Genomic DNA, 13,168 nt, shown 5'->3' with positions numbered 1-13,168 from the left:
AAAAAAAAAGAAAGTATGGCTGCATAATTTGCAGAATTCAATGAAAAAATTAAAATGTGAGAGACCCCTGTTCAAAGAGAGTAAACAACCTTTCTCCTTTCTTCCTCAGTGGTATCTTTCTCAACCTGTCATGGTTGAGATTTTACTTACTCTTTTATGTCATACTCCCTTGGGCATGGTGACACATGTATGCAGAGTCTCAAAGGTATCCATCCTGACCCTAACTATCTCTACACCTGCACCCAGGCCCCTTGGTAGGTGAGAATGGGGTCAGAAAGAGGTCACCAGGTTAGGAGAAGGATTAGGGAACTGGGCAGGCATTGGAGAACATGGGAGGCAGAGCTGTAGGTGAATCAAATCTAAAGTTCCAGGCATGGCTTCCATTGCCCTATTGGACTTTATTTAAAACACAAAGATAAATTTTTAAGAAGGCAAGATGGTGACTACAGAGCATTAAACCCAGAGCATATGGCCCTGCTGTGTTGGTGACCCTGTGCACTTGCAATGATCCCATGCTCATAAAACCAGCTCTGGCCTGAAGGACCAGAGAAGGTTCCTCAGAGGATGTGAAGTTTGAGATTGTGGAAAAGATATGGGCAAACCTTTGAAGGCCTGGCAGTGAAAAGTACAAAGTGAGGTCTCAAAAGAGTCCAGTGTGACTAGATTATGAAGGATGAGGTAAGATGAGGTGGAAGAAAATGACAAAGCATTATGAAGTGGCAAGTGTGGGTCTTGGAATTTAGGGCTTTGAAAGAGCAGGAAAAATTTCAGCAAACAAGTATTAGATATGGCTGATATTTAACCATAAAGTAAGTCCATATGCAGAACTGCTCTTAAGATCTAAGGATTTCTTGCCAACAGTTATTCTGAGGACTCAGATTCTTTTTGACAAATTCAATCAGGAATCATTTTGCCTGGATTTGTATCCTTGCTCAAATACCTACCAGTTCTGTGATCTTTTAAGTATTGCTTAAGTTCTTCATCTATAAAATGGGGGTAAAAATAGAACCTCCCCTACAAGCTTATTGTAAGGCAGAGGCAAGAATGTAAAGGCTTAGCAAGTGCGTGTCACATAAATATGAATGAGAGAAGGTTTAACAAGGTAATGTGATTATTTTCTCTCTTGATACCTTTGTTTGGTACCCAAGTTGCATGTGATTTTTACCCACCTGTGCTTCCTATTCCTCAGGTGAAGGCAATCTCTATGACCCACACCTCTGTAGTATGGATCTCTTTAATATTTTTCTCTTCCTTGTGTTCACACTTTATTTAGTTTCATCTATCTACCTGGTAATGACTCTTAAATGCATATTTCCTCTTCTAAGTCTTTTATCTTGTATATTCTATCCTTGGAAAATCTCTGTGTATCTTCTTTTATTTTTATTCATTTTTAATTTTTTGCATTATTTTATTTTTGAGAGAGAGAGCAGGGGAGGGGCAGAGAGAGAGGGAAACACAGAGTCCATAGCAGGCTCCAAGCTCCGAGCTGTCAGCACAGAGCCTGACATGGGATTTGAACCCATGAATGGTGAGATCATGACCTGAGCTGAAATCAGATGCTTAACTGACTGAGCCACCCAGGTGCCCCTCCGTGTATCTTCTTTTAAATGCTATTTGCTCACCCAAGATACTGTAAGAGCAAGGTTATGACAGCATGACACAGGGTAGATGCTCAACACATATATACTGAATTAATGAAAGTATCTTCTTTATTTTCCAGCTAACACAAATTTAGTGTGTCTCTTCCATAAACTTAATGACATGAACTATTTTATGCATAATTGTGTTAATTAATTAATGGTTCTAATCCTTAAGTATTTCAAATTTATTAGGCAGACAACTACTCTGGCCAACCAAAGATAAAATATAGGAAAGAGGGGCACCTGGGGGGCTCATTCGGTTAAGCATCCTACTTCAGCTCGGATCATGATCTCATGGTTCATGGGTATGAGCCCTGCTGTCATCTCAGAACTCACTTTGGATCCTCTGTCTCCCATTCTCTCTGCCCTTCCCCCTTTCAGGCACACACACACTCTCTCTCTCTCTCTCTCTCAAAATAAATGAATAAGAATTTAAGTATACACACGCACACACACACACATATGAAAGAAGTTTGCTAAAAAAAGTGATTTGCTAAAACCCTAGATTTGTCCCTCTTTGGAGGTTGTGGTACATTTTTTCAGATGACTAGTCTTTGGCATTAGGAAGCCATTGATAATTAGTGATAAATTACTGACAAATTCTTGGTAGTTACCAAACAATTGGGTTAACTGGAGGCAGGCAAAGATGAAGTAAAAGGCCTGGAGAAAAAGTGAATTCTCAGATCCCACTAGGAAACGTGAAATGCACCTTGTAAGCTAAAAGAAAATTAGGAAGCAGGAAAGGACATGTGTATCAGTGAGTGTAAAACTGTAATCAGTAGTAAGTAAACTAATTCTGTGATCTGCATGGATGTTTACCTCCTTTGTATGAGGAAGCAGTGATGACATGAAGCCAGCATGGGCTCGATGAGAAAAGTCACATCATAGGAACTTCATCTCCTTTTTGACAGGACTTACAGCTGGGCATATTAGAAAAAAGTTTTCAGAGACATAGAGTGTTTGGCCTTTCACAGGACATTTCATGGTAACCTTGTAGAAGACAGAGAAATGCAGGCATGCAACAACATGAATGGAAGAATATATCGCTGCTTGAACACACATCCCTAAACAGTAGTGATTAATAAGTGTACTTCAATGCATACACACACACACACACACACACACACACACACACACACACACACACATTTAGTGATGTGCCTCAAGGGTCTGTATTTATTTCTGTCTTGCCATCATTTTTATATTTTACTTGTGTGAATGAACAGAAAATAGTTGTGAAATGTGAATAAAATAAACCTGAGTTGGACAGTAGATATGATGGATGAGAGAAATAGGTCTTTATTAGAGTATATTCAAAAGTGCGGCATCCTGCAGTCATGGGTTTGCACATCCATCTCTTCAGTAGAATTGAGATAGACCGTGTCTTAATCTCCTTGTGCCCCTAGTATTTCATAATGTCTAGCACACAGTGGTGCTTAAAAACTACTTGAATCTTGAAAGCCTGAAGGATACGTCAAATTTACCGAGGTTTTTGGATATCATTGGACGCAGTAGTAAAATGCAGCTGTCAAAACAGTTAATGTGAACTTAGATATCATTAATAGAAAAATAGTATCTGAAAGTAGGAAAGTGGTCCTCCTGTGTTACTCTGTGTTGGATGCTATTCCTTTGAAAAATGACCAAGGAGTGGCAATGCAAAAAGGACATGAGGGTTGCTTTCAGGTAAGTTAGACTACAATGTGGAAAAAGGAAAGTAGATTTGTTCTGTTTGTTATACAGAATTAGACCTGGGCCGGTGGGTAAAATTAAAGGGAACATATTTAGATCAACATCTGGAGTATGCCATTCTAGAAAATAAAAAATGGTTTTCTATCAGTGGAGATGTGTACCACAGGCTACGTGAAAACTGGCAGAGATTCTATGCGTAAGTTTCTTAACACAATTTAGGAGGTTTAATTACATAATCTTTAAGGGCACATTAAAATCCAAGATTCTAATATTCACTGATTTTATCTGTGAGTCTTCAAGTTGTTACAAAATTAAAGGCATGTGGTCCCATGCATACAGTGGATGCTTGTAGATGCTTACAGTATGTTTAAGTTGGGGTGCCTGGGTGGCTCAGTCAGTTAAGCATCCAACTCTTGGTTTTGCCTCAGGTCATGATCTCACAGTTTTGTGAGTTCAAGCCCCACAGTGGGAGCTTGCTTGGGATTCTCTCTCTCTCCCTCTCTCTCTGTCACCTCCCCACTCATGCTGTCTCTGTCTCTCTAAAAATAAATAAATAAAATTAAAAAATAAGCATGTTAAAATGTAGGGAAGTACACAAAAATCTTGTTCATTAAGAAAAGCTATGAATATATATAAGCCATGTAGGTTTGGAAAGGTATTCCATTATTCATGTTCAGAATAGTAGAGAATGTTTTGCTTCTCTCAACACTATTTATATTAGCTCTGAAAAGAATTTATGAAGTAAGATATATTGTAAAATCCTGGATCTAAAATAAACAAAAACCCTTTAAACCTCCAGATTTAAAACATTATTAAATAAATACACTGCAAAAGAAAAATGCACAACTTGAAACAATATCTGCAGGTTATAAACATTTAAAAAATGGGAAAAGGTAGCAACAAATCAGAGGACCATCTGTTTAAACGATATGTATATATGTATATGTACATATACATCATGATATGTATACATGATATGTATATATGTATATGTACATATATATCATGATGTATATGTACATATACATATATGTACATCATGTACATCATGATGTGTATACATATACATATATACATATACACATACCAGCAAAACAAACATGAGTTACAGCTAAAATGTAAAAATAAAAGATGGTGATGAAGAGAGGGAAATATGTCATAGGGTTAACTTACCCTATGAGATTTCAAAATATATCTGAATATAAAACACAATAGTCAAAAACATGAACAGAAGAAAAATTCCAGAAATTGATGAAAAATATATGCAGAATGTAATATAGAAAGAAAAAAAAAACCAGAACAATAATAAATGATGTGGTAACAAATGCCTAACAGTATTTACGACATCACACATTTCAGTAAATTCTGGATGACTCAATCATTTACTGAATCAATTCATTTATTAATCATAAAAAGAAAAGAATGAAATGGTTTTTCCACCCCAGTGAGGAGCTGGGGATAAAACTGGGGCTGTTGAAGAAATGGATTTTACTACAAAAAATAATAGTTTGAAGTACAGAATTAAGCTATATGATGTCAAACATCACTAATAACTAGATAAATTACAATAAGTTACAAATACAGTTATAATAAATTGCAAATTACAATATGATGTTTTTCACCCAATGTAGCATGAGATCAGGGAAGGCTGTAGTTAAAAGGGTGCTTGTAGATACTGCTGGTGAGAGTTTCTGTTGCTGAAGAGATACCTACCCACACACACTTGGTTTCTACATGCCATTTTCTAATAGAAGAAACCAGAGTTCCCTGGAAAATGGCTGAACCTAAGGCTGGGGCAGGGAAAATACAAATGAACCTAGAATACCTCATGGTGCCAGAGGGTAGGGGAGTGAGTGAGTAAAGGAAAGTAAGAGAGTCAGTATGAAAGAAAACAAGGGAGGAACTAGTCTGTGCGCAGAGGAACATATCAGAAGGCCACTGAAACCAACCTGAAAGAACTCCTAACGGCTAACTCCAGACAAGTTTGAGCCTGAAATAAATATTATAATATTATTAGATTATAAGCTAAATGATAAAATAAGCATTCATGAGTCCACACTGATATAAATAGAATTGTATAAATGAATACATGGGAGAGAAGGGATAACTCTTCCTTATAAAATAATTCCACTTCCAGCAATCTAACTTAGGGGGAAATATAGAAGATGTAGTTGAAAACTTAAATGTTCAAAGATGCTTTATGTGTTAATATAATAATGATTAAATTTCTAAAATAGTGGTTTCTCTTTTGATGAATTAGTTTAGTGTCATAATCACATTTTTAGAAATGTTTCTCAAGAAATATTCATGATATAATAATAAGCAGGATATCAAGAAGTGCCTCTGTATTTACAATGCGTACTCCAGTTTGCTTACTGTGTGTGTGTGTGTGTGTGTGTGTGTGTGTGTGTGTGTGTGTAAACATAGGATATGTTCCAAATGTTTATGTCTGATTGAAATAAAATAAAAATTATACATAATCCTATTTGTTGTTCTTTGCAAATTTTCTAATTTATTATTTTTCTAATAAAATTTAAAACTACATATAAATTGGGGGTACATATAATTAGTGAATGTGTATCTCAAATATCTGTATGTGAAATAATTTTGAGGGTAGTGTAGGTAAATGCATGACTTTAAGTTGTTTGCTTTATATTAGTTCAAAAAACCACCATTAATTTCTCTATTGCATTGCTTTATGTGACAAAAGCCAGGGTAGAAACTAAAAATACTTTTTTCCTACCTTAACAGGAAGACTATAATGACAACAAGAAGTATTTTATTAATATATTATTATTATTGTTATATAATAAAGGTATATTATTATTACATAATTGATTGGGCTAATCAATCACAGTCCAACTATGCAGTGCATCCATAAGTATTTTAAGTAAACTTGAGCACAGATTTATCTGTAAGACATCTATTTATACATGTTAAGCATCTTTTTTTATGTAGCACTATCCTCTGCAAAACATGCACTCTATTTGCAATTGTGTAACATGTTAAATGTAAACAAAAGCTTTAACTTTGAAATTATTTGATGATACTGTATTAAATCATTATCAGACTAAACTATATATTTTATATTTCACATTTAAAGTATCTTATTTCCTAAAATGTTTATAACATAAAAAAGTATGGATGAAATAAATATGGATAATAAGTTAAAGATAAAATCATTTAGAAGGCACAATGTTGTAATTTGACTCTAACCTTTCACAGAGCCAATCAAGTTGTGAGTTCTACATTGAGGGCAACTTCTATCTGGTGTTAGATTATACCCAAAGAATGCTTCACATTCAAATGAAAGTGATTCATCTAGTCTTACCAAATATTTATCTGCCAAATATCTTTACTTCTGAAAATGTAATTTTGATCACACAGACATAATCTTCTGATAAAATACAAGATATGGATTATATATATATATATATATATATATATATATATATATATATATAATTTCAAATAATTTAGAACTCCGTTCTTATCAATGAGATGTTTCAGGGAATATCAAAACACATGTGGCAGAATTCAGTATCCCGCATCTTATTTCTAGTAAAAAAAAGTATTATGCCTAGGGGCATCTGGGTGGCTCAGTCGGTTCAGCATCCAACTTGGACTCAGGTCACGATCTCATGGTTTGTGAGTTCGGGCCCCACATCAGGCTCTGTGCTCACAGCTCAGAGCCTGAAGCCTACCTCAGATTCTGTGTCTCCCTCTCTCTCTACCCTTCCCCTGATCACGTTCTCTGTCTCTCTCAAAAATAAAAAAATATTTAAAAAATTAAAAAAAATAACAAAAATATTATGCCTTGAAACCCATCAATGGACAGAACAAGTCACGAAAATTGATTATACTTCTCACCTCATTTTCTGGAGCGCGGTATAGTGTCTGGCTTACAATTGATAGTCAATAAATGTTCAATTAAAGAAAATGGAAGTATACTACGTCTTTATGACATAAGTTATGACATGCTTTCATTTTGATTCATGTAAAAGTTATGGAACTGACATGAATCTAACTGAGATTAGATCCATTAACTAATAAAACTTATATTATTTAAAAAATAAAATCCCCATATATAGTTAAAACAAGTAGGTATGAACATAAAGAACATTGGTATAAACTTTCCCTTGTGTGAATCTTCTACTGAGGATGAAGACCATCGACAGTAAGAAAACTTTAGAAAGCCACAGTTTACAAACATAATTTAGAAATGGTTCTACTGTTAATCAAGTGATGAAAGATTGATGTTTCATATAATTAAACTCCTGATGAAAATGTGAGTAATGAAAAATCAGGAAAACAAATTGGGAAAAACATAAATTTAATTTTATAAGTATCCATATTTTCTAATGACTCATTTCCTTAAAAAGGAAATGTGGATTTCAGAGGAAGACAGCAGGGCAATACTGTTTATCCTCTCCAGATACTTAAGATACCAAAAGGGCTGGGGCAACCTGGCACTTTTGTAAAAATTAATCAAATTAACAAAAAAATTTTTTGATATAAAAGCCGTGTATAGGGACACAACCATAATCAAATTTTTGATTATCATATTTGCTAGTCAAAGTTGTAATAAGTCATACTTTTGAAAGTATCTATGTATGTGTCTGTGTGTATACACAGATATATACACCTAGACGTGTATGCATGTGTAAGCATGTGTGTATACATGTATCCATGAAAACCTAGACTTAAGGCAAAAAGCATTTTTTCATACTGCATTCTTTTCAGGAACCATTATGAGATACTGTGTCCTGATATCCCTAGAAGTTTCTCGGAGTTTTAAGAGCAGATGCTTGTTTTGCTTCCTAATAAAAATTTGGAGGAATGTGTCAAAATAGATTAAACTATGTCAGAGTCTTTAAAAGAAAACACTGTTCTTTCAAGGAGGTTTTTACGTAGCAAAAGAAAAAAAATGAGCATTGCTAGCAGTTCTGAAAACACAACTGAGATGCAATTTGATAAGTAGCCTTCTATCATCTAAGTCAGAGCAGTGGAAAAGCATGCTATCAGCACTTTCATCAAAGGCACTATTGACTCTTCTTGTTCTATCTCATTTTATCATGACTTTCTCATTTTGTTTACTCAGTCAGTGATTGGGAAAAAATGACTCCTTACCCCTTGGATGAGTTATGATGGAGTCCACTAGAGAAGGGTCCTCTTCTCCATCTTTGCTGCCATCGCCACCGCCTTCACTGCCACCATCTCTTTCAATCAGTTTATCCACCATGGCAATAATGCAGTTCAGGCTCTTCCCCACATTGGCCCACACCCTATCCTGAAAAGAGCATGAGCATCACTACACAAGTTTATTGCAAATACAAGATGAGGCAAAATCTGACGAATCCACATTAGAGAAGCATGGGAGGAGCAATCATTAGAATGCAGATGGAGTGATTAGTTCTAATACTCCCATTAATTGGGCCAGACTATGAATATACAAGAAATCTGTTTTCCCTTAATAAAGCAACACTTAAGTGCCATAGAGTTTTATTTAGTTCATTATTTTTTCTCTGTCATAAAGCAATGATGAACTACTATACAATATTAATCCATAACTGAGCACAACCTATGATATCTTAAACTGGACATACCTATATTCCTTATCAACACTTAGTAAGAAAGAAAAAACACAACAATATTGTTAAATAATAATCATTTGTCTTCAAAATTCTTGTTTTTCCTCTTTATTGTGATAATGTACATAACATTGTTTACCATTTAACCATTTTTAAATATACAGTTCACTGGCATTAAGCACATTCACATTATTATACAACCGTCACTGTTTTCCATCTCTAGAATTTTTCATCTTTCCAACTGAAACTTTGTACCCTTTAAAAGTGAACTCCCCACCCTTCTCCTCCCAGCCGTTGGCAACCATCACTGTACTTCCTGTCTGTATGAATTTGAAAGCTCTAGATAACAGAAATTCTTAAAGTGTGGTGTTCACATCACCTCTACCAGAATGACCTAGAGAATTAAAATGCATATCTTTCACGCCCACCAAGTCGATCAGAACTATGGGAAAGAAGGCACTCTAAACTGAAATTTTGACAAGCTCCTCAGGTGCTTGTAACCACACTAGGTCTGAGAACTTCTACATGCTACAGCCATGTAATAAGTTACTGTGCTTGATTTATTTCTTGGAAACAGCCCCAAACACTAGGGGACCTCCTTGTCACCAATCTTACCAATTCTGATTAGCATCTGCTTTGGTTTAGGGCAATTCATGACACTGAATTCTGTGATTTATAAAAATTGTTATTTCTTTCTTTTTCTCTTTTAAAATTATATTTAAAGTTTACTTATTTATTTATTTTGAGAGAGAGAGAGAGAGAGAGAGAGAGAGAAAACACATGAGCAGGGGAGGGGCAGAGAGAGAAAGGGAAAGAGAATTTCAAGCAGGCTCTGGACTATCAAGCACAGAGCTCAATATGGGGCTTGAAATCACATACCATGAGATCATGATCTGAGCTGAGGTCAAGAGTGGGAAGCTTAACCAACTGTGCCACCCAGGAGCTCCAAAAGTTATTTCTTAATAAACATTTTAAACATAGTTGTCATCTGTAGCTTCCTTTCTTGCTCCTTTCACCACATCATTTAGATGGAATCACTGACTCCATATCTGTGATGGTTAATTTAATGTCAACTTGATTGAATCACAAGATGTCCAGATAATTAGCTAAACATTATTTATGGGTGTGAATATATAATTATAGTACTTTTTTGTTAGTTTTTCTAGTTAATTTTGCTGGTTTATAAACAGATTAACTAATTTGGGGTAAGATAAATCTAGGAAAAAAGAACTATAGTTGAGTTTAGATTATTTGATGGTTATCTTGTAAAGACTAAGTTGAATAACATAATAAACAAATATGGGGGTTTACAGGTATGCATACTATAGGTGGTGGGGAAAAGTAGAACATTCAAAGTTAAAAAGGTAAGTTTGAGGTCCACCTGTAAGTGACACGCTACCTAAGGAAAACTGCCTCATTTCTGGGGAACCACAGTTGGTTCATCTACAGTTTAGAATAATAATTCTTGCCCTGCCTACCTCACCATGGTGCAGTGGGAGCCAAATAATATAGTCTCTATGAAAGTGCTTGGAAAATTATTATAATTTGGAAAAATGACATCCTATTTTGCTGGCTTTCCTAAATGAATCAAGCTTGCTTTTCATCATTTTGTAATCCTGAGTGTGAGATATGCTATTAATCATAAATAATCAGAATAAAATCTCCGCTCAGGGCATATTTATTCTACCGAAAATTAAAAGCACTTTCCCTCTAAGGGAAACTAAGACACCAATCACATCTATAAAATGCTTTATCCCTGCTTGTTGTCTGAGAAAAGGAGATGGTGTAATCCCTGAGTTATGACCCAGGAGATCTAAAGAAGCTCACCTTTTCCGGGATGAAATGTAGGGAAACCTAAGCAAGCTGAGGTCCTGACATCGCTTATTTGGGATTTGGTGAGAAGCTTACATTCCTGACTGCAATAACAAACCTAATGGAACTCATTCTGAATATGTCTTAATCACTGCCAAGGACTGCATCTTTAAAGCTATTAAATTGAAAAATGAAACAAGTCTTTGGCTAACACTGGGAATAAACTCTGTTATTAAGGGGAAAGAAGGGAAAGGATTATTCTTAATTATCCAGATTAGCTTTGCACATGAGATAAATTTCAACTCTCTTTCTGTTGTCAATGTTGAGAAGAACTTTATATTTTGATCAAAAATCAAAATAAGATTGCATGCTATCTTTCTTATACAAAGTAATATAAGGAGTTAACCAACTTCTTTTGATTACATCTCCAAGAGCCTGAATATAAGAATATATAAAAGGATAATTTTACATACTAAAACTATATGTTCTTCCTTTATACTCACCTTGGGTTATAGGATTGTATTCACCGAAAAGGTAATATTTACAGCCAGTAGAGAGATCTTTATTGGCATGAGGTGCAGAGTGAAGCATGTTCACTGAAGGAGACCAACAACCATATAGTAAAAGGTTAGGTGGTAAACAGTAGAACAACATTGAAGTCATGAAATACTTAGAGGACACGCAAGCTGGGAGTGAGAAATTGAGCAGTTTCTTATGCAAGACCAATACACGATTCATACATAATCAAATTTTTTTTTTTTTATTGAAGACACACTCAGCAGCAGCCCCTAAGTAGATTCGTCCTGGTCTTTATCTTTTGGAGAAGAGATGCTGCCCAGCTGGTAGGGAGAGAATGCTGAGCTTTGACAGTCACTTCTTTTTCCTTCATGGCATCTACAAAGTAGGTTAAAGTTATGGATTTACACTGCTGTCTCTAATACTAGTCCAAGAGTTGTTTGAGGGTGGTGTCTTCACTGTATTGCACAGGGCATGGAGGAAAGGCAGAGAGAGAGAAAAGGAGCAAAGAAGAGAGGAGAAGAGAGATGACTCCAACCCAGAGGCAGATTGAGGCTGTTATTTATTTTCATCTGGTATAATGAAATGAGCTAATTTACCTTCCAAACTACCACATTAGATCAACATTATGGACTTCGTCTTTAGAGATGAGGAGACTTTAGGAAAGAGATGTTGGATAACATGCAACATTAAAATGGTATATAACTAAATTAGAAATTCTATTTGATTTCAAAGACTTGATTCTTCCCCTATGATTTCCCACAGAACTGTGGTATATAGTAGGAATTCTTTGTGAGATTACTAAAACTCTGTGGACAAGCTAGATATAGGAAGGTCAAGAGAGGGAACCACAGGAAGGACCAGGCAGAGGTGTCTGTCACTTTACATGAGTAAGACTAGGCATCACTTATCTAAGACTTGAAAATGAGTCCAAAGGCAAATCACTAAGAGATGATGCTGGAAAGGACAGGCTGGTCACATGTGTCTTTAAGTTGAAATAAAGAGGAATATATAATCAAAGATGGAACAATCACTTGGTTAAAGGGTCAATGAGCTTGGGTCAATGGACATAAGTGGCTAACATGAATAGAAGACAGTGTCAACATCAATCCACTCATGTGACCAGGATATAAAAGAAGGAATGGGGTATAGGGAGAAAATATAATTCAATTCCTAGGAGATAATTATTAATTATTCTCAGAAAAATCACTATTCTGAAATTAGAATGCTAAAAATGGGGATGCAATATTCTTAAAGGGAAACCTTGAATATCTGATTCCTACCCCCCCACCCCAAAGAAAAACACTTTCCATAGTATCTCTGTGAAAACATTCACATGAAGGAAATTAATCAGCAAAAATGCATTCTTATTCTGATAATTTTCATGAGGACAGTCCATGTAGGAGCTTCACTTTGCTTAATTGCTGGTGTGGCTGGGGCCTACCTACTCCACTTTCTTCCCTACTAAAATCACTTTCTTCCCTACTAAAATTTTTTTTTCAGACTGCTTCCATGAAGTGGAAAGGATGGTTAGTGAAGGGAAGACAATGGGAGCATAGAAATGTGGCTATAGTACATGGTGCTTCCATACCTCCCCTTTTCAGGAGATAGATACTACTTTAGATCCTACTTTAACTCCTCAGCTACTTGGGGGGTTTCAAACCAAAACCAAAACCAAAACAAGAACCAGAACAAGAACCAAAACCATAACCATAACCATAACCAGAACCAGAACCAAAACCAAACCAAAAGCAAAACAACAACCTATCAGAAAAACAGATTGCTGGGGTGCCTGGCTGGCTCAGATGGAAGAGCATGTGACTCCATCTTGGAGTTGTGAGTTCAAGCTGCATGTTGGGCATAGAGACTACTTAAATAAACACATGAATAAACCTAGAAAGAGCAAAACAAAACAAAACA

At 35.6% G+C, this 13,168-nt stretch overlaps 1 protein-coding gene across 9 annotated transcripts in view; it reads right to left on the bottom strand.

Annotated features, from left to right (window-relative positions):
- The window catches only part of INPP4B (inositol polyphosphate-4-phosphatase type II B), a 761,046-nt gene that overhangs the window by 98,473 nt on the left and 649,405 nt on the right, over positions 1 to 13,168 (bottom strand). For all 9 annotated transcript variants that reach the window (XM_027066653.2, XM_027066662.2, XM_053216924.1 and 6 more), the window contains one exon: positions 8,460 to 8,619. In XM_027066653.2, the coding sequence (XP_026922454.2) occupies positions 8,460 to 8,619 (160 nt within the window). The remainder of the gene's footprint in view (positions 1 to 8,459; positions 8,620 to 13,168) is intronic.

The sequence above is a fragment of the Acinonyx jubatus genome, chromosome B1 (genome assembly GCF_027475565.1).
Source record: "Acinonyx jubatus isolate Ajub_Pintada_27869175 chromosome B1, VMU_Ajub_asm_v1.0, whole genome shotgun sequence".
Taxonomy (NCBI): Eukaryota; Metazoa; Chordata; class Mammalia; order Carnivora; family Felidae; genus Acinonyx; species Acinonyx jubatus.
The sequence above is the reverse complement of the archived record's forward strand: the minus strand, read 5'-3'. Positions and strand labels throughout refer to the sequence as shown.